This window comes from Diachasma alloeum, unplaced genomic scaffold, assembly GCF_001412515.2.
Source record: "Diachasma alloeum isolate Michigan unplaced genomic scaffold, Dall2.0 Dall_scaffold_00209, whole genome shotgun sequence".
Taxonomy (NCBI): Eukaryota; Metazoa; Arthropoda; class Insecta; order Hymenoptera; family Braconidae; genus Diachasma; species Diachasma alloeum.
The window spans coordinates 1,028,333-1,054,621 of NW_021680374.1; the positions used below are offsets into that span (position 1 = coordinate 1,028,333).

General features: G+C 39.1%; 3 protein-coding genes across 16 annotated transcripts in view; 2 read left to right on the forward strand and 1 right to left on the reverse strand.

Annotated features, from left to right (window-relative positions):
- Nucleotides 1–11,361, forward strand: part of LOC107036502 (KAT8 regulatory NSL complex subunit 1) — a 13,134-nt gene extending 1,773 nt beyond the window's left edge. For 6 of the 12 annotated variants that reach the window (XM_015254510.2, XM_015254507.2, XM_015254508.2 and 3 more), the window contains exons 2-9: nt 1,404–1,552; nt 2,396–4,087; nt 6,557–7,612; nt 8,145–8,220; nt 8,310–8,469; nt 9,135–9,355; nt 9,885–10,019; nt 10,451–11,361. In XM_015254510.2, the coding sequence (XP_015109996.1) occupies nt 2,574–4,087; nt 6,557–7,612; nt 8,145–8,220; nt 8,310–8,469; nt 9,135–9,355; nt 9,885–10,019; nt 10,451–10,597 (3,309 nt within the window). In that variant the 5' untranslated portion in view covers nt 1,404–1,552; nt 2,396–2,573 and the 3' untranslated portion in view covers nt 10,598–11,361. Of the gene's footprint in view, nt 1–828; nt 1,553–2,395; nt 4,088–6,556; nt 7,613–8,144; nt 8,221–8,309; nt 8,470–9,134; nt 9,356–9,884; nt 10,020–10,450 lie in introns of those variants that run through there. The other 6 variants (XM_015254517.2, XM_015254506.2, XM_015254516.2 and 3 more) reach the window with 2 other exon arrangements.
- On the reverse strand, nt 11,327–14,895 carry LOC107036505 (DNA polymerase delta small subunit). Its single transcript, XM_015254519.2, has 4 exons — nt 14,547–14,895; nt 13,001–13,459; nt 12,065–12,664; nt 11,327–11,765 (listed from the first exon to the last, which is right to left on the reverse strand). Exons 1-4 carry the CDS (start codon nt 14,758–14,760, stop codon nt 11,647–11,649), a joined length of 1,392 nt encoding a protein of 463 aa, XP_015110005.1. The 5' UTR covers nt 14,761–14,895; the 3' UTR covers nt 11,327–11,646.
- A 676-nt stretch (nt 14,896–15,571) lies between these two features.
- On the forward strand, nt 15,572–26,270 carry LOC107036495 (transcription elongation regulator 1). 3 transcript variants are annotated; one of them, XM_015254493.1, is made up of 12 exons: nt 15,572–16,164; nt 16,867–17,122; nt 17,733–17,816; nt 18,053–18,247; nt 18,890–20,024; nt 20,598–20,797; nt 20,941–21,149; nt 21,534–21,684; nt 23,731–24,150; nt 24,749–24,958; nt 25,189–25,757; nt 26,108–26,270. In XM_015254493.1, the coding sequence occupies exons 1-12, from the start codon at nt 15,983–15,985 to the stop codon at nt 26,109–26,111; spliced, it is 3,615 nt and encodes a 1,204-aa protein (XP_015109979.1). In that variant the 5' UTR covers nt 15,572–15,982; the 3' UTR covers nt 26,112–26,270. The 3 variants fall into 3 exon arrangements, with proteins under 3 accessions (XP_015109979.1, XP_015109980.1, XP_015109981.1); XM_015254494.1 differs by having other exon boundaries at nt 16,879–17,122; XM_015254495.1 differs by lacking the exons at nt 15,572–16,164; nt 16,867–17,122; nt 17,733–17,816 and having other exon boundaries at nt 18,053–18,130; nt 18,190–18,247.
- Nucleotides 26,271–26,289: the final 19 nt, after the last annotated feature.

A 26,289-nucleotide genomic window follows, 5' to 3' on the forward strand; every position in this document is an offset into this window, starting at 1 on the left:
TGGGATAAACAAGTGGATTGTGGGGTTTTTGAGGATGTCCGAGGACTTTGGGGTTTTTTCTGCAGTGGAATGATTTTCTTATTTTGTTGTCGAACTTTGGAGGTTCATTGAGACCCATTTGACCACAAATTTCCGGACATTTTATAATTATTTTATTGTTTGAACATTTTAAAAGTGTGATGAGAAAATTAGAAAGTTTACTTTTGGAGGAAGATTGATGACATTGTTTGGAAATTTATAAAAATTCAGTAGCGAAGTGGTAAAAGGCGATAAGTGCATTTTTTTTCGAAATTCATAATACTGTTATTTGAAAATTAATATTTCAATGTGATTCACGCAAATTTTTTTTTAATGTAGGGGAGGTTGGGGTAAAACGGACACTTGACTTTTTTAAACTGTTAATGAGGGGTTGAAATATTGGTAATATTTAATAATTTTTTTTTCAATACAAAGAACAATTCTTTCCCTTTGTGGCCAGCCTAAACTGAGCTCAATTGATAAATTTGCTTCTGAGTTATGAATAATTTAAAAAACGTCCAAAGTGTCCATTTTACCCCACCCTCCCCTATTCATCTCCTTTTAATTCGCTACTGAATTATTTATAAACAGTCAATTTTCCGCTATAAAAATCATTCTTTTGCAGTCGTAACAAATTTGCTTATATTCATAATTTTACCAGAAATGGATTTTAATATCTGAAAAAAGAAGACTTCCCAAAGTTTAAGCAATTTCAATTATTTATTTATAAAAAACGAATATTAAAAAATAATAAATTTCTGTAGAATGTTATTTGAATGACTGAATTTTCGTGATTTTTTTTCACATTTTTCTTCCGCATTTTAAATAACAAATTTGATGATGGAAAATGGTTGAATCTATAGTAAAGTCTGCACCAAACTAAAAGAAACTTGGATATCCTTAAAGGGCGTTGGGACCATCTTCCGGGTGAAGGATTTGGGTAAATCACTCTCATTTTTAAGCCTGATACCTTTGCATAGCGTTGAGACTACGGAAAGTCGTCGATTTTCTCTCCGGGCAGGTCTAGCTATTAAAAATAAAAAATACTTAATTTTACATTTTTTAAATTTTCGGTTCTTGCGTTGTCGTTTCATGAGTTTGGGAATTCAAATTTTGCGGAGGGATTTAAAGAGAAATTGGGGAAATCGTCTGGGAATGTTGAATACCGATTTTCGTGACGTGGGATTGGGAGAGAGGCTCGAGGTGCTCATTAATTCTGATTTTTGTCTCGTCTTTATACTCGTGGGGACGTTTTTATTTCGAAAATATGGGATAAACAGTAGAATATACCCCATTAGCCACTCAAACAATCTCATAATTTATATCGACCACAACAAACCGAAATATTCAAAACGAAGTGAATGAAATCCTCTTAAAATCGACAGCCAAACGCAGTCCACCTAATCACCGTCTTCACGCTTCTCCAGATAAACCCGAGGACACCTCCAGCTGAGCTTCACTAGTCTCTAAATTCCCCATCAACGCAACGTTTATCCCGCTCTCCAGATCCAAAGTTAAACGATTTAAAATTAAGGTTCGTATCGCCTCCATTAGTCCTCCCAAACCGACGAATAATTTCACTCAATTTATTAATTCTTCTTTAATATCACAAAAGTTTTTCTTTATTTTACATCCGCATCAGCCTTTCTCTCCCTCCGTTCTCTACATATCCATATAAATCAGTATTCAAGTAAAACGATTCAAGTCGACTCAGCTCTCAGCTGAGTTCTCGAGGAATATCTCCGAATCTGGGGATACAGTAAAATTTTCGTGAAGACCTTTTTTGCAGAGCAAATTGAGAGCTACGAAAAAGGTTACAACAAAAATTTTGCTATCTGCCTTAGATTTCAAGATATCCATTGAAAACTGGACAATAGAGGAGTTTGTAGTAAAATGGACCCTTGACTTTTTTTAAATGTTAACGACGGCTTGAGATGTTGATGAAATTTAATAATTTCTTTTCACTACAAACAACAGTTCCTTCCCTTCATGATGAGCCTAAACTGAGCTCACTTAATAAATTAGTTTCTGAGTTATGAATAATTCAGTAGTGAAGTGGTAAAGCGGTTTAAGTCGTCTCATCTCTTAGTTGAGTTTTTGAAGAATATCTCCTAATCTAAAGGAGATAATAGAATTTTCATAATGACCTTTTTTCTAGAGAAAATTGAGTACTACAAAAAAGGTCTTGATAAAAATTTAGCTATCTCCCTCAAGTTCCGAGATATTCACTAAAAACTGGCCAATAGTCAAAATCGACTTAAACCGCTTTACCACTTCGTTACTGCATACATAACTGAACAATAATACTGTCTCATACTTTAACTCTTTTGCTAATTCACAAGCAGACGACTAATTCCAGTCATTCGTCCGTCCACAGAAATGCTCAACTGAGTCAGCCCAGCCCAACGATGTCTCTCACCCACCCAGCCTCGTCAAACCGATAGCCATAATCGAAAAATTCGAAGCAAAGTGCAAAAACCGGAGGAAAATCTAACAATCACCAGGACATAACGCGGCAGGGTCTTCCCCACACTTGCTGAGCCTGTGATGGATGAATGGGAGTGAGTAGGGCGCCTGAGCAGCAAAGGCGCGCAGTAGGTTGCAGCTGGTTGCCTCTGGATGTCGAGGCAGTGTCACCGTCAACGTCAGTGGCAGTGATGGCCCCTGCTCTGACGGAAGGTGGTCCTCAAAAGCCCTCCGACATACTTCCATTACCATCTGGTGGTTTTCTATCCCCAGATAAGGCTGCGCAGGTCTGTAATAATCGCGCTGTACTAGCTAAATTCGTGGTAACAGCCAACGTACAGCCATCAAAAATTGATGAACAGTGCCTGCGCGGCATATCCAAGGATTTAATACGCGATGTTATCAATTCAAACTACGATAATGGCATTGATTGTCTCACAAAGCACTGTGTACTTGACAGTGATGACTTGATATCCAGTGATTTTGAAAAGGACATTGATATACTCAGAGTTGAGGAGGATAATTTTGATAAACATCACGTTGACTTGGATGTTGTTAAACGTCCCTGTCACAAGGATAACAAAGTGTCTGAGGTTAGTGACGCTATAATGAGCGAGACATCTGTTGGTGATAACGACGAGATGGGATTTATCAAGACTGGTGATATTGTACCTATTGTTGGGCCCATTATCAATGCTGAGGAGAAGGTCATTGACGACAGTATCATGGAGATCAATCCTGACATTGGTGATAATGTTGTGGGTGATATACCCCAGAATGTTGACGATATACTCGATGTTATACAGTCGATTGAGGGGGAGCAGATCAGTGGTGGGGGCAGTGGGAGCTCTGGGACACCTGGAATGTTCAACATGACGCAGGGCTTCTCGTCGCTGCCTGATCTGCTCAATGACGTTGATGTCGATGTTATGGGCTTGGTGAATGATAATATTGGCATTAATCTGGGGCATTTGAGTATTCCTGAGGCCGAGGAGTCGGTGGAGGCCCAGAGGGAGCACCTCCTGGGGGGCAAGCAGGAGAGTGTCGAGCACAAGAGCTTCGAGCAGGACAGGAGGACTGCTTTCTTGATGAGGAGACTGAGGAAACTCCAGGCCAGAACCATTGGGAGGCACATTGCTGAGGAGAGCACTGGGGTACTCGAGCTCGCTCATCACAGTGTTAAGAAGTACTTTCTGCAGGAGATTCAGAACATCAGTGGGGCCAAGGGAACGCCCAGGAGTCTACCCCAAATACCTGAGGATTTGAATTCTTTTATCAAGAGTCTGGAGAAATCCTGTGCTGCACAGAGTAATACTGTTACTGCACACTGCAACAGGCAGAAGAATTACTGCAGGTACTTTGGGGCTGGCTCCAGGGATGTGGGCATTGCTGGGACATCTGGGGGGAGTAGACACTCGCCTTTTAGTTCGGCTCATGTGAAACTCAATAGTGAACAAGTGGAAAATGTTGCTGGATCTCTTGCTACGCAGTTGCACACTGTGGAGGGACATCTTGACTCGGATTGCACTGCCTCCAGCAGTGGCGGTGAGAGCTGTGATGAGATGCAGAATTATAATAATCTTCATCAACAACAATTGCCTATGTAAGTTTTTTAGAGGGGGAGGGGGTTGAATGCAGCAGAATAGATTTTTCATCCTGTTTGAGGATATCCGAGTATCTTTTACTGTGGATTTACCCATTTTCATTCCATCTTCATTCAAATTTGTTAATTAAATCGCGTGAGAAAAATTTGAAAAAAATCGTGAATATTCAGTGTCATTCGAATTACATTTTGCACGCAATTATTATTTTTTTTTAACATGTGTTGTTTATAAATAAATAATTGAGATTGATTTTTAGGCATAAAATCGAAAGATTAAGTAATAAAATTACTAAAATGTCCGGAAACTCGGGGTCAAATGGGGCTCAAATGAAAGCTTGACTACGAAAATAAAAAAGCTTTCACTGAAGAAAGAATATCAAACCATTTGGATATCCTTAATAGGTCGTTATCTCCATAACGAATGGATCTAGGAGAAAATCTCGAGAGACACTTTTTGCTGGAAATTCCTCTTGACATTTTCCATCAAACCACTTGTTACTGAGATGAATGGACAATGGAATCTTTTTATTCTACTGTTTTCTTTATTTATCTTAATGGAATCTGATGTTTCATTACTTCCACGTGGTCGCAGAGTGGGCAAATAGATTTGCTCATTCTCAGTAATGTTGCATCATCATCGCAACTCGGTCACTAACCCTTTTGCTTACCCAGTGGGTGAGAAGATCAAAAACTTTTGTAGAATTTCAATTATTGGCACAAGGTTTTTGATTTTTGGGAGGTTATTACACTGACATTTGGGGGGTAGAGGAGTCATGGTATTTTTGGGGGCGCACAGATCAATATTTGGCTAGGTGATCCAATTACACGTGGAGATAACATTCGGTATTTAGTTTCTGTCGAAATTCCGTTTGTTTTTTGGTTTTAATGTTTTGAGCCATTCTGGGCGGATGACGCATTTATATTCAACGTTTTAATGACGTTGTGAACTGTTCAGGCGACGTCGCAGGGGAATAGGCGCAATTGCAAGCTTTAATGGGTTGATTTTTTTAAGATGATGATGAGAATACAGTTTAGGGGGCAATTTTATAAGTCTTGTATGTTTGATGATTATTGCATATTTTGATTCATTTTTTACACTTTAGACTTTTCCTTGACAGAAAATATAGAGAATCCAAGTCACAGCGGGGGGGGGGGGCAAAATGGACATTTGACGTTTTTTCGATGGGATGAGTGTACAATACTATTTCATTACCAATTTGCGACGTATCGTTGATTATTTAGGCTTGCTCAGGCTCTTAAAAATTATAATGTATCCCAAAATCTTATAATTCACGTCTAATCGATTCATAAACGTAATTCATTTTGTTGGAATGTTAATGGCGTATTGAATTTTTAATGGAATTGGATAAGTCTGTTGTCCATGGAGAGATCGAATTTTTCTTCTTCTTCGTGATGAGTTCAGGCTGAGTTCAAGTGATAAATTTCTTTCTGAGTTGTGAATATTGAAAAAAAGTTGACTACATTTTGCAGCTCCACTTTTCCGCACTTATTAATCATGAAAATCTGCTACAATTTGAATTCAGGAAAACATGAAAGCCTCAGGGGCTGATTAAAACTGGATGCATTATTCACATAATTCTGGAGTAGTCACGGGTTCGTTTGATTGTAATTGCACATCATTATGAAACTTGGAATCTATGTTGGAGGGACTGCGACTGCAAGATATCGATTTTCACCCTCGTCAATGTCGACGTTGTACAATATTAACATGAATGTTTAAGACTGATATTTCAACCTAAAAGTCTAATTCAACGCTTCATAAGTAGGAGTAGATACTTCAGTGATAATATTTAACTTCGTAATTATACTAAAAGCTTTTCTTCATTTTTAACCAATGCAGCAGTTTCAATAATCATTTTTAATTGTTTGAAGCCTTCGTCGCCTCAAAAATCGATTAAACTTCCCTTTTTTTTCATTTCATCGTCCCGAGGATAATCATTAATTTTAAAAGCAATTCCTCGCTCAAATTTTTTAGAAACCCAACGAAAGAGAGAAAGAAAAATTGTCGTCTCGAATAAATTTTCATTAAAAAAATACCATGTTTTTATCGGTGAGAAAAAAATCTACTTTTGTGTCATAAGAATCCGATTTCTGAAACACGTAAAATTGAACTAATTCATCAATTCTAGAATATTTAAAGCAAAAACCTTTAATTGATCTGAGAACTCGTTTCCTTGATCTGAAGAAATTGTCCTCATCCTTCGGACAAGTATAAAATTTCTTGGCGTAAGATTTTATTTTTACTGTGAGATATAGTGCGCTTGGTAATTTTCAAGCCACGAATTTCTCGATATAAGTAAAAAAGTACTTCTCAAAAGCCACTTGTTTACTCAGCGCAATTATCGAAAAATTGTTCGAGTCCATTTTCATTCCAAAAGCCCAATATTTTCATCTCCAAAAATAAAAACTCCTCCATTTCCGTCATACTACACGTCCTCTCTCAAACAGATCTAAAAGAGCAGGCTGGAAGTACGCCCAGGATCGTGCAGGCGTGGCATCCCGATGGACGTGGCTGCAGGCGCAGATATCAGACCTGGAGTACAAAATTCGCCAGCACAACGAGCTGCAGCGCCAGATGCGCCTGGCGAAGGGTCTGACCTACCTGGACAACTCCGAGACAGTGAACGGTTACAGTGGCGTCCTGCCAGGCTCCACGAGCCGCCACAGTACCGATGCTGAAGGTCCAACGACCCCGCCAGCGAGTCGAACCCGTCCCTTCCTCTGGGACGTCTACAGAAAGCGAAAGCTGCTGAGGCTCGAGGGCCTGCACGAGTACTCGAAGCGCGCAGCAAGACCCTCGACCCTGCGCTGCGATTGCGACGGAACCCTAGCCTCCTGCGCCATTTGCACAGGCAGACGTGACCCAATGCAGCCCCAGGAGCCCTTCGAACTGCTCTCAGTGCCCGAGAGAATTGCCCTGGTCGATCCCTGTTACCACCCAGTGCTCTCGTTCCCCGAGGACATCACCCACAGCATTCACTTCGAGGCGATAATGAAGACCATCGATTGGCAGCAGAAAATCATTCGTTCCAATGCCCGAAGTGCCAGAATGAAGGACAAGGAGCCCTCGGAGAGACGAAGCAAAGCCAAGTTACCAGAACATCGGACCAAGTACACAGCCACAACGAGAATCAAAAAGGCGTCGTCGACGTTACTCTCGGCGAGGATCAAGAGGAAGATGTTGAAGGGCAAGAGGGAGGCCACGGGCCAGGGCAAGGGCATTCAGGGCATCAGCAGGAAGAGGACACCCAAACTCTCACATCCTGAGGACGATGACGATGTCAGTGCCCAGTCCAGCTCCAGTAAACACTCGTCACCAGTGCCTTCACCATCCCAACATCCCACTGCCACTGCTGAGAAAGTTCCAACCAAGGAGAGAAACTCAAATTCACAGCCCAGACTCAGACGTAATTCCTATGACATCGATAATATTGTTATACCGTACAGTGTTGCGGCTTCTGCTAGACTCGAGAAGCTACAGTATAAGGAAATTTTAACACCAAAGTGAGTGGGAGTTACTTGAGTTGTTTTTTTAATCGCTGATTCAGGGGGAATGGGGGCGTATAGAGTGCTTTTAATTACTGATAATTTTTCAACTTTTTTGTTTCATTTTGAAGGCCTCATTGTGAGGCTTAAAATGATCTCTGACTTGCTGAAATCGTATCGTTAGATCAGGGGATACTGAAAATTGAAGAAATTGAATAAGTTTAATTTTTAATTCATCGAACTTTTAAATTAGATGGAATTAGAGGGAATTTAAATTAAATGGAATATTTTCAGTCTTCAATATCTTGAGATTGGCTGAGTGAAACTCGACAACTTTTTTTTTGTTTTCAAGGGATTATTATAAGGTTTAAAATGAGTTCTAACTTGTCGAAATTGTATGGTTCATTCAGAAGATATCAAAGTTTCATGTTGACTCATCTCATTTGACCTTAAACCGCTGGAATATCGAATGAATGATCTTGCACTTCTGCACCACCTTTTTTGGTAATCTCCTTTCTCTTTTAACGATTCAAAAATTTGTGTTCTCCAGGTGGAGGATATGTGGAGACCTAGCTAAAACGGATGTGAAGAACGGTGTGATGCACAGGCCTAGTCAAGACAGTGATGTAAGGCTCATTTCAATGACTGATCGTTAATTATCGTTGGTTTACGTAATCCCTGGCGCATGCTATTATTGAATTTCTGCTCCTTTCAGTTCGAGGATATGTCGGAGGAGACGATTATGCTGAGGCACGAGAGGAGCGAGCGGGAGGAGAGCAAACGCTTCAAGAGTTTGCTCAACAAACTGCCCAACAATCGAATTCGTCATAATCGTCGGGCAGACAGTAGAGCAGACAGCGGCGCAAATACTCCAGGTATTGAAGAACACTGCAATGAAAAACAAGTTGATCTGGTGATTTTTTTCAAAAATGAGAATGCGTACAAGGATTTTAAGCGAAAAACTGAATAATTGAAATATCTCGAAAATTTTTAGGGCTTCAGGCGAATATTTTAAAGGAAAAAAATTGAAATCGGTTGGGCACAAGCATGGGAAACTATATTTCTATTGTAAAAGGTGTAATGCCATAGAAAAGGAAAATAAGTCATTCATTGATTCATATCTCATATCTCATATTTTCGAGATATTTGCGAAAAACGATTTAGAAACAAATGGCAATTTCTGAAAAATGGCTGGGTCGGTTCAACTGAACTTGAGCGCAGAATTAGTCCTCATTAATGCCTATAATCTGACAAAATTACAGATTTTTTGGAATAATTTTAGTTCTCTATTCCTTCGATCTTCTAAAAGTTGACCAGTAAATTTGATATTTTTACGTTTCAGACAATTCTACATGATTTCCATGCAAAATTAGAGAATCTAAAAATATGCTGTATAAACCTTGAGGTTTCGTGCTAAAAAATAAATAAAAAGAATGCGAAAATGAACGATTTCAAGGCAAAAAAGAGGGAATGGCTTGGAAAATTTCATCACTGAATAGTGCTTGGGTACTCGTGATTTTGAATTGATGAATTTTTTTAGATCCAATGTCACCACATGCCAGTGATTTCGGTGGTGATGTGACATCGCCGATTACCTCCCCTCCGGCTACACCTTCTGGAGCACAAGACGCTGAACATCACAATACGATGGAACATCGCAACTCTACCCTGCAGAATGCCATTCGACGAAGAACCAATTCCTCGTCGATGAGGGCTGCTAAGGAAGATGCTGCGAGCTCCATTCACGAAGACGAAAATGAAGTGAGTTTGCATTCATGTATTTATTAGAATTCGAGATTTTGAGGAATGATTGCACGCAAATTGGAAGACATAAAATCACTCATCAGAATAATTTTATGTTTAATAAGTAAATGCAAGATATTGATATTCTTTGATTAATTCTTGAATTATCTCAGACCTGTTCTAGTCTAGAGCAAATGATTTTTTCCATACAGCAGTAAAAAATAAAAAATGGAATTTCTTAAAAAAATGAAATGAAATTAATTAAATTTCTTAAATTTCTTTTGTTCTAATAAAAAACGTATTTTCATTTCTCCTAAAACAACCCGTTGTGGAGATAATTACACATTCAAGAATAAAAATAACATGATAAAATCTAACAAGTAAAATTTAACATCTTGTTCATTGATTCATCTTGACAATGAATAGGTTTAAGGGAAAAGTTGTTAGAGCCTGTTTAAAAAATAAAGAACAGTCTCGACATTTTCCCCTCGAACCACTCGTTATCCAGTCATTCACGTTAAACGCGTCTATCTTCCCTTTGAATCAGGTTACACCCTACGAGCCCCGGATATTCCCCCTCCCAGAGGAGCTGTACGATAAGATGCTCGAAGCAATGCCGGCCGGCCACTGGCAGAACACATCGTCAGCTCTGGCCCCTCCAGAGGAGGAGAAGATTGATGAGGTAACAAATTTGTTGTCAGTTTTTTCGAGAGTAGAATGGAGAAAATTGAAAAAAAATCTAATCGTCCGTTGAAGAGTAATCGTCGGGCAAAATTTTATTTACACACATACACACACATAAAAAAACATGTCTTCAAAATTTGTTCAAAATTTTTCTAAGCGCCAAGAAATGGCGAAAAATCATGGAAATTCCACATTCAATTTTCGGGGTCATTACTATAACTACCCGATAGATCGGAAAGTTAACAATGAAATTCTAGAAAAAATATGGAGAAATCAGATCCTGGACGTGGAGCACAGTCATCCTCTAGAGCAGCATGATTATCACAATTGAAACCTAATCAACTCGCATTTAGCAGAAATAATTTTTTTTCTCGGTGCCGGGGACAAATAAAGAGCTGTAAAATAAAATAGTTATTCTCTCGTACGCAGGAGGCAGAGATGGATCCATCAGAATCAGACACAACAGAGTCAGCCTACTGCGACGCAGACGGCGAAGACCCAAACGACCCGGAATGGACAGAAGCGGACGACAGGGACGCTGAAAAAGAGAGAATACGCTCGACGGCCAAAAGATAGGAGCTATTAATAATTATCAAAATAATACTAATAACTGTAACTGGCTGTCGTACGTGTTTTAATGAAAACCCGTCTATTAATTATTTTGGATGGTATTCCTGTCAATTTGTTATATATAGCTGTCGGTAATGTGACATGCACCCTAAGTTAATAGTATTACGATTCTGTAAAGTGTATTATAAATATAAATTTTATAACATCATTTAATCGCTTATTATCAATTCGCAAGGAGGGATGAAAAAATTTAAACTGAAATTACCTCAAGCGCTTATTTTCTTGTGAATATGGAAGAGAAAATTTTGAAAATTATAAAAAAAATAATAATCAACACTTAGGGAGTTATAAAAAAATGTAATTAAAATTGTCGAGCAAAGCAGCGAATGTTAATTTAATTGGATTTAATGCCGTCATCTTTCTTCACTAGTAAATGAAATTTAAAACGCGTTTAGAGAACTTGTATATTATGTACGCATAAAGTTTTTTCATTTTTAATTCACAATCCACTGTTTAATTAGTCAGTTAAATGCGATTTTTCAATCACTTGTATTCCCTTCGCCCCCCCCCCATCATTTGTAAGTTTTTCGAAAATAGGAAGTTAAAATGTTCTCGAGAGCGTACGCTGAATCTCACTGGTCGCATTTGTTTTCATCAGCTTTTTTCTTTTATACAACAAAAAAAACATAGGAACAAAATGAATGGAAAAGTGAAATGTATTTATATTTCGGACGATTCATCAAACACTGAAATAAAAAAAAAAGTGCCAAGTCAAGAGTATTTTTTTTTCTTTGTGTAATTTGAGTATAAGACTGGTTTCGACGGTTTTGAGGTCTAGGAGAACTGCCTCAAGTTATTAAGTAACTTGGGTATAAATATAAATGGTAATAAAATACATGAACATGGGATGAAGCCTTCCACCGACTTCAGGAATTGAATTAAAACCCCTAGAAAATTTTGCTCTCAAATATGACTTTTTATTGCAAGAAACGGAATGAAAAAAGTATCAAGAGTATTTTTTATGTAATTCGAGTATGATAGTGAAAGAATGGGGTTTAATTATTTCCAAAGCAGATGGGACTGGCTTCGAGGGTTTTGAGGTCCAGGAGAACTGCTGTACTGGTGGATGAGAATTTTGGCACTGAAACCAGTCGAACTTCCTCTCCATTTTCACCTACGAGACAACAGAAATAGAATTAATGGGGCATTTCCATGCTGTTTATTCATTTCATACATGCAATAAATCATTTTGTATGATTTTTATTATTTTTGAAGACAATAATTTCATTCTAATGAAGCTTTATTTTTAATTTTTTACGTCATTTAATTTCATTGATGATATTATTCATGAAAAAAATTAATGCAACGATCAAATTACGACATTTCAAGTCATTTATTAAATTAAATATGAATATATTGCAAAATGCACGAACATAACATGAATCCTTGACCAACAAAATTAAAACCACTCACCCTTGAAAATTTTGCTCTCAAACTTGTCAGTATTCCCCACGAAATAGACATCTGGGCACTCCTGCATGATGAACAAATCCTTCTCATGATAAGGATAAGAGGGAAGAGTGTCCGGTGCAGTGGGACAGTAATGCCTCCACTCGAGAGTCTTCCCAAGCCACTCAAGAGGAGTCCTCTTGTTCTCCTCCCCACAGACCCTCATGATGTCCTCGACGGGTTGTCCACTGGACCCAGCAATCATCCTGCCGCCAATGCTCCCCAGCCAGGGATTGTGAGCTCCCCTGAAGTTCTCGTACTTGTGGGCATTGCGCAGCATGAACCGATTGAGGGGCTTCTGGGGGAGCATGAGGTTCGTGGGGTCGTGCTGGCCTGGCATCAGGGTCACAGGGCAGTCTTCCAGGATTTCCGACAGCAGTTCGTCGAGCTTCTTCACTGCTGAAGCTATCTCAGAGGTCTCCGCAGACTCCTGGGCTCTGTTTGTCATGAGCCCCTTCGTCGTTGTGTGACCGTCTGAGCTGGTGGCCTTCACGCTGTTCCCAGCGATTAGCAAATTCACGATCGATGATGTCTCTTCCTGCGCTGGCAGAGTCCCTGCCATCCCTGTGAATGGAAATTTAAATTGCCGGAGTTTGAGATTTTTTCAAAATTTCATCAATTTTCTTCAATTTGACATTTTTTTCGATAAAAAACAGGGGTTCCGTAAAATAATTTGGAATAATTTTAAATATTCCACAATTCAACGTAATGGCTGGCCTGGAGAAATGCTCCTGTAAAATCAATTCTTCTTCCAAGAAATTAATTTGAAAATTTAAATTATCAATTATTTTATCATTTTCAAATTTTAATCCAAATTTTACTGGCACTGAAGATTGATGTCGATTTCTAATTACAGTGGATTAATAATTAATAATTTATGTATAAAAAATGTGTGACTACCTGTGATCCACTCAGTGAGGAGTCCAAGGGCCAAAGTGTCTGAATTATGAGCTAAATCCAGTCCAGAGACCATAAGAATCTTTCCTTCAGAGATTGGACCCTTCGGGGGAGCCTTGGGGGCGCATCCTGGGTAGCACCAGTCCTCAACCTCGAATGTTCCTTCCTCCAACTTCTTTCCGAGCAGTGCCACCACTATCCCAGTTACTACATCAGATATCTCCACTTTAGGCCCCACGATTTTGATCCTCAACATCTCGTCCTCCAGGAAGGGAACGTCTTTGTTGCTGCAGTAGTTCTCGTGCTTCTCGGGGATCACCCCGGACTCCTGGGTGTCCTCGCTCAGCTCACGAAGGATCGAGGGCTTCCACAATTGGTGCTTGAAGAGGGTCCCTATTATTATGCAACGCTCGTTCTCGAAATTCTCGACCTCTGCGAGCCGCAGGATTTTTATGTCCTCTCCTGGGGGGAAGAAATCGGGGGTTTGATTGCTGGATGCGAAGATTGACGCAAAAATGCAGGGATTTTCCTAATTTCGTGAATGAGGGAGAGTTGAGGAGTTACAGATAATTTTTTTTATTAGATTCTTGATTTTTAATTATTTATTTATATGAAGAAATATGAATCTAATATTTTTCCTCTGATTTTAGAATTGATTTGTCTTCTTTTGGAGACAATAAATCGGGGTTTTGCGTGTTTTTTGTTGGTGAGTATGGGACCTTCAGAAACTGCATGAATTTTATTTTTGTCAATGTTGAAAAATTGGGGAGTTAGATGCTTTTTTACAATTAAGAACAACTTTTTACTTTCTATCATTTTTCAAGTTGAATAAATACGAATCTAATATTATTTCATAACAAAAAAAAAATTTTCAATCAAAAATGGATAAAATTTGAATAAATAATTGATAAAATTAATAATTAATACACAAATAATCATTGATTAATTCACTTATTATTAATTTAATTAATTAATAATCAATTAAATTAATAATTAATAATGAATTTAATGAATTAATAATCAATTGAATTAATGATTAATTTATTGTCTGATTTTAGAATTGATTTGTCTTCTTTTGGAGACAATAAATCGGGGTTTTGCGTGTTTTTTGTTGGTGAGTATGAAACCTTCAGAAACTGCATGAATTTTATTTTTGTTAATGTTGAAAAATTGGGGAGTTAGATGCTTTTTTACAAGAAAAAACAAATTTTGATTTTCTATCATTTTTCAAGTTGAATAAATACGAGTTTAAGATTATTCCATAACAAAAAAAAATTTTCAATCAAAAATTGATGAAATTTGATTAAATTTTTTCAATTTTTAATTTAAAATTTGAATAAATAATTGATAAAATTAATAATTAATACAAAAATAATCATTAATTAATTCACTTATTATTAATTTAATTAATTAATAAGCAATTCAATTAATAATTAATCATGAATTTAATAATTAATAATCAATTGAATTAATAATTAATTTATTGTCACCTCTGATCATCCCAGTAATCAATAAACGAAATCACCCTAAAAAATAAACCAACACTCACCCCATTTCTTCCGAGCATTCTCAACGAGAATTCCCCTGAGCTCCTCGAGCCTGCACGCGTAAACATGGAAAAACTGTTTGGAAAAATGTTGACTCTGCTGAGTGAATCTTCCAGCGAAGTGTTTGGACTCCGCAATTCCTCTGTCGAACGTCTGGACCTCGCCGTCCTCATTCTTCAGGCGAAATTTCTCCAGTGATTTCGTCTCGATCACCATGACGAATCGAAATAAATATCTGATGGATAAATCTTACTGCTAAAAACGAATAATAATTCCAACCGTTCAACAGTGGAGTAAACACGACGAATGAGCAACAGAACAATGGAGAAAAATTGGCGGGAACTGGCCTGTAGTACCGATAAAATCGGGGGTGACATTATCCACTGGAACATGAAGATGCGCCGTAATCCGTAATTAATTATTAATTATTAATAATTAATTATTTAATATAATTTTGCCATGCGATATTTACGCATTTATAAACATAAATAATAATGATACATTTAATACAATTAATACTCATGAATGCATTATAAGAATTAATGGTATAGAGAACAAACTTAATGATAAAGAGGAATAATAAGTGAAAAATTAATAAATAACTTTGATTGATCGTTAATCAATTCTTTTTCACCTTTGAAACTGTTGAAAATTAAGGAATGTCATTCAGAAAAATCGAAAATTCTCTGGAAGACTGAATAATCTTCTAAATTTTTCGTGAATGAAAAAAAACGGGCATTTGGATGTCGAAGTCTAAAAGCGAAAAAGAATAAAATTTATAAAAATGCATGACAAATAAAAATCCATTAAGGAAGAATTAATCACTTCCTCGCACGATAAATACGAGAACTTTTCTACAATCATGTAAAGAATAACTTGTGAGTGTGAAGAATTTGCAAATGCCGCGTGTTTTTTTCGCGACCAACTTCACGGCACTGACTGACCAGTCACAATTGAGAAATGAGCGATCGAGTAGTTTCGATACATTTCGATATAAACCGACTTCACAGAGTATTTTGCATTTGTCGCCAATGAGGACGTGCTTTAATTTCGTTGGCCCTCTAGTCCGGCATTTTGTTCGCGTCGGCCTCAAACAAATAAGAGCAAAGGGTTAAAAAAAGTGAAAAAACAAGCGGAGCTGTGATAAATTGGTGAGAGGCTCGCGGAATAACAAAAGCCTGTCTAGGAGTGAGTGCATCGACAATTGAAGGCGGAAGTTGACAAAAGTGTCGCGCTAACCAAAGTCAGCCAATGAGAGTTATTTTTTTCGCCTGAAGGAGTGTTTTCCCCCCTTGCGATAGATAATTCATCGCTTCGTAGCGACGTGTTTGATTGACTGGCATTGTTTCTACGAATATCGGGTGTCGTTAGGGGAATCGGTTGATTGCGGAGCTCATGGATGAGTGTAAATAGATGCTCTGGAGTTTGAGGAAACTGAATGATTGATTTTCACGGGGGTAAGATGGAGGGCAATAGTGAGCAGTCGAGTATGCCGCCCCAGGAGGCACCGGTTAATTCGGAGCAGGAGCACTCCGAGGAGCCCATGGAGGAGTCCGAGGAGTACGGCTATGAGAACGAGGAGTACAGGCCTTTTGTGCCACGGGGTCGCGGTGGCTTTAGGTGAATGAATCATTAATTGGGGGAGTGGGGGACTTGATTTTTAATATCTCGAGAATGGCAGAGTGGAATTGAGAAAATTTTCACTCATTTTTTGGGGGGTTTTCGAAGCTTTGAGATGAGATTTGATTTGTCTAAATTGGATCATTTGGTCCGGAGATATTGGAGTTTTAAGTTGAGTAAATCAACTTGGGATGAGGAAATTTACGATTTTTAAGGGCTAATTACTCGGGATTGGCACAGTGAAATTGAACAAATTTTAAGGCGTTTTCGGGGGGTTTTCTGGGGCTTTTAAATGAGAGTAGAGTCGTCCTAATTGGATCGTTTAGTCAGGAGCTATTCAGTGTTGTTAATTGTCCATAATTTAAGATTTAAAAAATGCTCCACTATTTAAAAGCATTTTTATCTGCTCCAAAACGAGACAACATTCATGTAAATCTCATTAAATTCACAGATTTGACTCTACTCTCTCTCTTGACTCGAATAAAAAAAAATTGTTTTCTTAAAAAAAAATTGGCTTCCAAGACATTTTTTTACTCTCCAAAACCAGACCAAATTCATCTTAATTGTATGATTTAATCAGGGAATTATTCCATTCCTGCCACTGCCTCAGGAAATATAAAAAATTAAAAAAGTCCCATTAATTCCCCTCTGTATTATTCTCTAACAAAAATCCCTCGAGCGTGCACTAATGTACCCTTCAAGTCCCCATGACAGAGGCTTCGAGTATGGCATGCGTGGAGGTGGCCCACCGAGATTTAGGGGTCGAGGATTTGGTCCACGAGGGCCGATGTACAGAGGCTCCAACAACGGCTATCCTTACGAGGGTCCACCGAGGCCCAACTGCCCTCCACCCTCGGGACCAAGGTTCAGGGGACCTCCACCGTTCGACCCGAGCTGGGGACCCATGGGGCCTCCCAACATGATGGGACCACCTAACTTGATGGGGCCACCAGGAATGGTGAGATTATCTCCTTTTTTTGTAGTTTAAATTTATTCCAACTGCATTTTTTTCGAAGTACTCATGTGATTTTACTCATTTTCAATTTAATTATTTACGTGATTTTACGCATTTTTAATTTAACTACTCATGTGATTTTACTAGATTTTAATTTAAATATTTATGTGATTTTGCTATTTTTAGGTGCTATTCTTACCAATTCATTCATTCATTCATTTATTTCTTTGGTGTTACCAAAGTTGTCTTTGTTCTACATCTTCACCAGGCTTTTCACCTCCCATCGTCTTCTTTTAAATAAGATTATAATTTCATATCGAGATAAATAAAAGAGTTTCACTTTGCATTATAAAGATATTTATAATATTTACATGTTTCGAACGTCCGTAATCACTTCTATGATTTCTATTTGATAGAACCCTTCACGATTCTCACTAATACAACTTTATATTCCACTTATGTCCAGAACTTTGTAGCCCATATGGCATTATTGAAACAAAAACTTCTTTACCTCAATTGATAAAGGGTGGGGACTGGAAAAAAATGAAAACTTGAAAGCGAATGCATATGGACAATGAATGGTTGTATTTTTAACGGGGATGTCTGATTTCAGCCTCCACCGCACATGATGAACGGACCCATGGGCCAGGGCAGCCATTACGGCCCTCCGGGGATGGGCCCACCCAACATGAACAGCGTAAGAAGCTTTTCAAATTTTTAATTCACTCAAAAATGAAAGAAATTATGATTTCTCCCTCCATTCTTATCGATTTATGAGTTACATTTCCATTTATTGATTTATTTGTTCGATGATGTAAATGTTTTGTGGGTGAAATATTTATTTCGAAACTGAATTTGTGAATGCAAAATGGTGAAATGGTTTTTTTAAAATATTTTCGTATTATATTTTTCTGAAATTATTGTTGTCTGCAGATTCCAGCTCAGCAAAATCAACCCCAACAGAATCAACAACAACCGAGTAACATTCCAGGTCTGGATTTAAATGGCGAGGTATGGGTGGAAACCAAGACACCTGATGGCAAGTCTTATTTTTACAATATTCGATCTAGAGAAACAACGTGGACCAAGCCAGAGGGACCTAATGTCAAAGTTATGGTCCAAGATCAGGTAAATCTCAATCTCTATTTTCCTTTCATTAAAAAAAGAAAAATGCAAGCCTCAAGTATGAGAATAAAAAATACACGTCTTTCATTAAATTTTTATATTCAACAAAAAAAAATCATTCAGAGGATTCATCCCATTTAATCGATAATTCGATGAGTCATTGACACTGCATTTTTTTACGTTTAGATAGAATTCAAGTAAATTCATAATTTTAAAATAGGGATACAACAAACTTTCCCAACTTATTTGAATTTTCCTGATTCCCCCAGAATTTCGTAAAAATTAAGCTAAAATTTCCAACTTTTGTTAATTTTCTCCCTAAATTATTCTAAAATCACCAGCATACCTCATATTTCCACGACAAAAGATCCTGAAAATTCGAGTTTTATCAAGAATTCAAATGAATCCCCAACTTTTACGTAAAAAAATTGACTAACGAAAAAGAACTAAATTTCAACCTTCACCTGAATTTTCCTTATTCTTCCAAAACGTTCGCCGAAGATATACCCCAAAACTCTTCCATCAACTCCTCCTAAAACTGCCGTAACAAATAGTGTCTCAATCTCGAAATGCCCCGAAACTCCCCTGAAACTCCATAAAATTCCCTGCAGCCCCCAAAAAATTCTAACCCATTTAAAACCTCAGCTGGAGCAACTGGTGCACAGTGCAGCAAAGCAGCCAGGTCGCGACTCGACGGCGTCAGTTCCCCCGCAGACGCAGCCGTCGTCAATCCCCGAGAGCCGAGTGGTGCAGCCCTCCGCGCAAACACCGCCGCCAGAGACGCCCGCAGCGACGACAGCTCCCCCGGGGACAGGTCCCCCGCCCCTGCTAGCCGAGGGCCCAGAGTCGCTGCCGCCGCAGCCCCAGCCAGCGCCGGAATCCGTGCCCAACGGTGGAGTTCCCGTCTCCGCCCCCTCAGTAGCCCCGACGCCAGCACCCCCCACAAACATGCTGCAGCCCCCGCCGAACATGGTGGCCATGCAGCACCGCATGCCGAGCCAGTACGGAGCCCCAATGTCAGCGCCATTTGGTGCAGCTCCATTTGGCATGCCCCCACCAGGTTTCCAGCCCTTCGGAGGTTACGGGCCCCCTCAGGCCGGCTGGGGAATGCCGCAGATGCCCCACGGAGTGATAGCCCCACAGACACCCTCAGAAGATCCAGCAGTTCTGGCTCAGCTAGACTCCGACCTGGTCGCAGCAGCAGTTGTCTGGACAGAGCATCGAGCCCCCGACGGCAGATCCTACTACTACAACAGCAAAGCTGGTGAATCCGTGTGGGAGAAGCCCCAGGCCCTGAAGGACTTCGAAGCAGCGAAGAATGCCATCAGGCAGAAAACAGAAGAGGCCAGTGTCACGACGAGCAGTGCAGCCCCTGGCGGGAGCATCGACAGCAGCAAAACTGACAAGCAGCCAGAAGGGGCCAGTGATACCAAAGAAACCACCAAGGAGGGCGAGCCCAAGGTCAAGAAGGAGGAGGCCCCCAAGGAGGCCAAACCCCTGGACAAATCGAGACCCATATCCAGCACTCCTGTGCCAGGGACTCCCTGGTGCGTCGTCTGGACTGGGGATGGCAGGGTCTTCTTCTATAATCCATCGTCGAGGATTTCTGTGTGGGAGAGGCCGGACGATCTTCTCGGGAGATCTGATGTCGAGAAGATGGTGACCACTGTGCCAGAGGCTCTCGGGGGGCAGAAGCACACCAGGGTGGAGGAGAGCAGCGACACTAGCGATGAGGAGCAACCCACGCCTGCTAAAAAGGCCAGGCAGGAGGAAGCCAAAGGTTTTTAACTGGTTTATTTATTTATTGGTGAATAGGGGGTTCAGTCGGGAATGTACGGTACTCTTTGGATGATGTCACTGTTCGTCGGTGAAATATTTGTAATTGGAGAACGGGCGCACATGAATGGGGACAATTGGATTACATAGTTCGACAAAATTTAGATGTTTTATGCATTTTTTCTAGTTCTTGAAAAAACTTGATGTGGCATGACAATTTTATTCGTGAATTATCAATTTTATTCGTGAATAAATAATTCAGTAGCCAAGTGGTAAAACGGTATAAGTCAGTTTTGATTATTGGTCAGTTTTCAATGAATATCTCGGAATCTAAGGGAGATAGAGAAATTGTTGTTATAACCTTTTTTGTAGAGCCGATTGAGACCTATAACAAATGTAATTACGAAAATTTCGCTATCTCTCTTAGATTCGAAAATATACTTCAAAAACTCAACTGGGAGATGAGTCGACTTAAATCGTTTTACCACTTCGCTACTGAATTGTAATTATTTCTCGTGATTTGTTAGCATTTTTTTATGCATTATAAAATGAAGAATTTTTTTTCATTCTTATCCAGAGGGATCAGGTATTGGAGCAAAGGAGGTGCAGGAGGAAGAGGACGAGGCCGATGAGGCTGAGGAGAAAACGGAGAAGAAGACCATCGACATTGGGAAGGAGGCTGCCATTGAGGCAGAAGTTCGAGCTGCTCGAGAACGAGCTATCGTACCTCTCGAGACGAGAATCAAATCCTTCAGGGATATGCTTGCTGAGAAAGATGTAAGGGTTATTATTAAGCGATAAAATTATTATTTTTTCATATTTTGCACTCATTCTGGTTAATGTTATTGTTCATTCTACCTAATTTCACTGTCAGATGAATTTTTTTGGTCAATTATTCTGGTGAATTCTTTAATTCGTAGGTCTCGGCGTTCAGCACATGGGAAAAAGAACTCCATAAGATAGTCTTCGATCCAAGATATCTCCTGCTGACCTCCAAGGAGCGCAAGCAAGTGTTCGAGAAGTATGTGAAGGAACGGGCTGAGGAGGAGAGGAGGGAGAAGAGGAATAAGATGAAGGAGAGGAAGGATCAGTTCCAGAAACTTCTCGAGGAGGCTAATCTTCATGGAAAGTATGTATTCGACAAGTTCATTCTTCATGTCTTGTGAGAGGATTGAAGGGAGAAAATTTCTAGACTTTTTCGTGTCAAAAATATTTGTTTAATTGTAAAAACAGCTGATTGAGTTACAGAATATGTCAATTATATTAATTCATTATTCAAAAAAATGACATTTTAGATTGTTCAAAAATTCTCTTTTTTTGGTTTTTAATTCCAGAATTTTCAGCCTCATAATTTACTGTTTACTTTCAATTTTATTTTATTTTATTAATTCATGGGAAATATTAAGTCCACATATTTTCCCCCATTCTCGTCTCGAATGAATGAACAATTCGTTTAAAATTCCCAAAAAATCATGAATTGTTCAAAATGACAAAAAAACATTTTCACTTGCAGATCATCATTCAGCGACTTTGCACAGAAGCACGGCCGCGACGAGCGTTTCAAGAACGTTGAAAAAATGCGTGAGCGTGAGTCTCTCTTCAACGAGTACATCTTAGAAGTGAGAAAACGAGAGAAAGAGGAGAAAACAGCGAAAAGGGAGCAGGTACGTGAAGCCTCCACATCCTAATTAATTCTACTTCACCCCATTCTCATACTCTAAAGTTTTTTCGAGGAGATGCACGAAGAGAATTTTCTCAGAAAAAAATCTAGTCCCAGTACTGGAAAACCACAATTCACCAGCAAAGAAAAATTCTAGTGCTGTTGAGTATTTCTGATTGTTTCTGTGAAAATTTCAAATAAATAATCTATCCCAATAAATTCTTATTTCCAGTGCCAGCTCTGGAATTTTCCCTAGCTGGCAACTTTGCACCTTTCCAGTGCTGGCACCAGAATTTTCCTAAAGAATTTCTCTCCATGCACACCACATCATCCTGTCGCCTAACAAAATGCCCCCGATTCCCTGACGAAAAAAAAAAGAAACGTATAATTAAGTTATTATAAGAAAGCAAATGCAAAACGTAACTGTGCTGATAACTCCCATTATTTCCAGGCCATAAATAATAATTCTTTCAGGTGCCATAGGTACGTTATTATTTTGTTAAAATTGTAAGATTTTTCACGCAAACGAATTGATTTAATGGACCCAAGCGGACAATAAAACTAGGCAGAATTTTTAAATTACTCTCTTCCAATTGACGCCTTGAGCCTCAGGTGTCACTGATAAGCACCACTCAGTGCGCATTTACAACCACAAAACAATAGACGTTAGTTGGGAGAGGTAAAGTGAAATTTTGACATTGTGAATTAGTCGATAAATTAAAAAAAAAAAAGAAAAATTGCTAGTATTGACGGTTCGTTTATGTACTCATGTGTTTCTGAACTCTCCACTTCAGTCAGGAGGCAGGGCAGGACAGGTTCCGTATGTGGATTGGCTTCTGAAGCTGGTTGGTGGCATTGGATGATGTCATCTTATCCATCCCCACCTACACTGCGCGGCACACTGTTGGCACATCCTCGCGCGCCGCATTCTTAACTCCAAACCAGAGTCATGAGAATGAACGAAAACTCGGTATTTGTATATTAATCGTAATCCTCGTTACTTCAAAGAAATGAAAAAAAAAAAAAAAAAAGAGAACAAGCAATTTTGTTACCCCGTTTTGAAAGACTTGAGAAAAATGAAGACTATTTTACCCAGGAATTATATGCTATTGGGATGAGGTAAATGAGGTAGCGAGATCATTCACAACAGATTAAAATTGTCGGTTAAGAGATTCCACTCGTTACGATGATATAAATGTAACAAAAGAATGACTAAGAAATACTTAATCACTCTTGCTTACATGAGGGGGGCACTTTGTGAATGTTGAAAAACCTCTTGAAGAACAAATGTGCCAACGTCCGGAACACCATGTTGTTCCAACTGACTTGGATAATCTCAAATTTTATGTACAATATGTGTCAAATGCGATGATATCCACCACAATGAAGCACAATCTCACAATTGTTCATTATTAGTTGATAATTGTGTTAGGATCGTGCTTCTCAAATGCACACGGCGCTTCATGATTAATCCACTAATGATTTTTTCATTTTCAGCTGGGACGACTGATTCGAATGTTCGAACGAGCAATGGGACTATCTGAATCCCCGCTAATCGAGAACATTGGATCCGAGCCGTGGAGTGCTCGGTTCATTTCGTTAATCGATTAGCGGTGACTCAGGGAGTACGTTTAATCATTTTTTTTTTTCAGCATGTAATCGGTGTCATAATTTTTTTCAGGGGGATTAGTGCTACTTCATGATTTTAGACGGGTTTTTGCCGAGTGGAGTGTCCAGTTTTTTTTAACGAATAACATTCGTAATGAATTGAAGTAACGAATTGTTGAATTGATGAATTTATTTATGAAGTTATGAATTTGTTAATGAATAGTGATTAATGTTAATTATTTAAGTGTTGAAATGCTTCGTGAGGTCTGGACCATCCACTGAGGCAGAATGCGTTTGAATGATTGAGAGAGCATTGTCAAGTGCATGTGTAACTCGATTATTCTTAAATCTAGTGGACCAATGTAATTCGATAATTATTAAGGAAAGCCTCAGGAAACGACAGGATCAGGTGGATTTTAATGACGATAATAAACCGTTTCAGGTGAAAAAGGATTTCATTACGATGCTGAGGGAGCACAAGGACATCGACAGACATTCGCACTGGAGTGACTGCAAGAAGCGGCTCGAGGGTGACTGGAGATATCGTCTCGTCGATTCGGCGACAACGAGGGAGGATTGGTTTCGGGATTACGTGCGGCTGTTGAAGGACGAGAGGAAGAGGGAGAAGGAGAGGGACAAGGAGAAGGATCATCGACACAGGGACAAGGACCATCACAAGTCGGAGAGGAAGGATAAGGAGAGGAAGGAGGAGAGGAAGGAGAGGAAGGAGAAGGATAAGGAGAAGAAGAGGAGGAGTAATAATTCGACTGAGGAGAATGGCAAGGAGAGCAAGAAGGAGGTGGAGAAGGAGAGTGGAGAGATTGAGGAGGCGGAGGATAAATTGACGAAGAAGGAAAATGACGTAAGTTTTTCTTTTAGTTTGGTGGAATGTGGAGTTGGTTATATTTTCTAATTTGGCCGGAGGGGAATTAATTAATGAGTGGGCTTCGGAGCCCATTTGTTTATTCAAATTATTCATTTACTGGGATTATTTATTATTCTTTTTTTATTTTAATGCATATTAGTGTGGACTGAACTTCATATTTTATTTTATTATTCCATTAATGACGAATGAAAATGTTTAAATTGTGATTATTTGTTTAAAGAGAGTGATTTTGTTGATTAACTCGTTGAAATCCATTCATTTACTGGGACTATTTATTATTCTTTTTTTATTTCAAAGCATATTAGACTGAAAAAAAAATTGAATCGTATTAGTTTGGACTGAACTTCACATTTCATTTTATTATTCCATTAATGACGAATGAAAATGTTTAAAATGTGATTATTTATTTGAAGAAAGTGATTTTGCTGACTAACTCGTTGAATTCTTGACTGAATTTTTCATTTTGAATGAGCCTCAGATTTTGAATTCATCCACTGAAGTCACGAATTAGTAGTCCCACCGAATTACTTGCGTAACTGTTTGCATTAACATTTGGGAGACGGTATCGTTACAGAATTACGAGAACGATGAGCACTCGGATTCTGAGGAGGACCGTGAAAAAGCCAAACGCGAACGAGAGAGAAGGGCTGAGGCTAGTCTTCGTGAGAGGGAGCGCGAGGTGCAGCGAACACTTGCGACACATCTGCGTGATAGGGATAAGGAGAGACAGCATCACAGGCATACGGAGGCTGTGCAACATTTCAGTGCATTACTTGCTGATCTGGTAAGAATGGCTATTTCTATGAAGAAGAGAACAGAACAGAACAAGCAAGACAATTTCAGCATCTCGTTGATTCTTTTCAAGTTAATTGACAAGGTCTATTTGCTCTACACAGAGCAAACCAAACCTTTAAAACCAATTCTATTGCGAAAAAAAATTGAATGAATGAAGTAAAACGAAAAAAGTAAAAATATTGTGAGAAAAAATTCTGTAAATTTATTTCAATTATTCAGGTGAGAAATGGAGATCTAGCCTGGCGCGAGGCAAAACGCCAGCTCCGAAAGGATCACCGTTGGGAATTGGCCGAGAGCCTCGACCGAGAGGAGAAAGAGCGCCTGTTCAACGAGCACATTGAACAATTGGGAAGAAAAAAACGTGACAAATTCCGCGAGCTTTTGGACGAAGTTGGTGCATCAACTGAGCTCACAGCCTCCTGGAAGGACATAAAGAAGCAACTGAAAGACGATCCCAGATACACAAAGTTCTCGTCGAGCGACAGAAAGTGTGAGAAAGAATTCAAGGAGTATATAAAAGACAAGCTCGTTGCAGCGAAAGCTGACTTTCGTGAACTCCTCCAGGAGACAAAGCTGATAACTGACAGGACGTACAAAAAAGTGCAGGAGAATAGTGCGTCATTAGTGGAGATCGAGGATATACTGAGGAAGGACAGGAGATTTTTGGTTCTCGAGGCGGCGTCACACGAGCGCACGCGACTGCTCATGGGCTACCTCGAGGAATTGGCACGCAGGGGCCCACCTCCACCACCCACTGCATCTGAACCATCTCGGAGGCCCACAACAAAGTGAGTGAACCCTCGTGCTCAACCGCATATTTCAACGTTTCATAATAAAACGAGGGATCTCATAATTCATATGAAAACTCGTCTGAAATCTCACGTTTTTCTTCTCTTGACAACTGTATGAATGGTATGAAGGCATCAAAAAGTACAAATAACATGAAGTAGTTGACATTGGAAGAGAAATAAAATGATTTGCGAGCTCCATGAGACTTAGAAATGGATGTGAACAAGCTTTCACATGAATTTTGAGATACCCTCGTTTTAAAAAGGAAATTTGAATACCCTTGTTTTATTAGGAGACGTCGATCTACCATTTTCACATTTTACAATTTTTTTTTCATGTTTCATTTCAGTTAATTGGACGTGCAATACGTTATATTCACAACCCCGGAGACTCCACTATTGACATCAAATGTTGAAAATAAATTGAATGCTGCGGCAGTTCCACTGATGTTCAGCAGATCCATTGTCATGTGTAATTCTAGGGTTCAATAAAAAAAATTTGAAAATAGAGGACATTTTAATTTGTGAATTG

Bases quoted from the DNA above. Each gene is read 5' to 3' on its own strand.
- LOC107036495 (XM_015254493.1), top strand. From the start codon at position 15,983: ATGATTGATTTTCACGGGGGTAAGATGGAGGGCAATAGTGAGCAGTCG. The intron at 16,165-16,866 runs GTGAATGAATCA...GTACCCTTCAAG, and splicing joins CGGGGTCGCGGTGGCTTTAG to TCCCCATGACAGAGGCTTCG. The intron at 24,959-25,188 runs GTAAGAATGGCT...TCAATTATTCAG, and splicing joins GTGCATTACTTGCTGATCTG to GTGAGAAATGGAGATCTAGC.
- LOC107036505 (XM_015254519.2), bottom strand. From the start codon at position 14,760: ATGGTGATCGAGACGAAATCACTGGAGAAATTTCGCCTGAAGAATGAG. The intron at 12,665-13,000 runs GTAGTCACACAT...TTCCATTCACAG, and splicing joins CCTCACTGAGTGGATCACAG to GGATGGCAGGGACTCTGCCA. The intron at 11,766-12,064 runs GTGAGTGGTTTT...GTTGTCTCGTAG, and splicing joins TGAGAGCAAAATTTTCAAGG to GTGAAAATGGAGAGGAAGTT.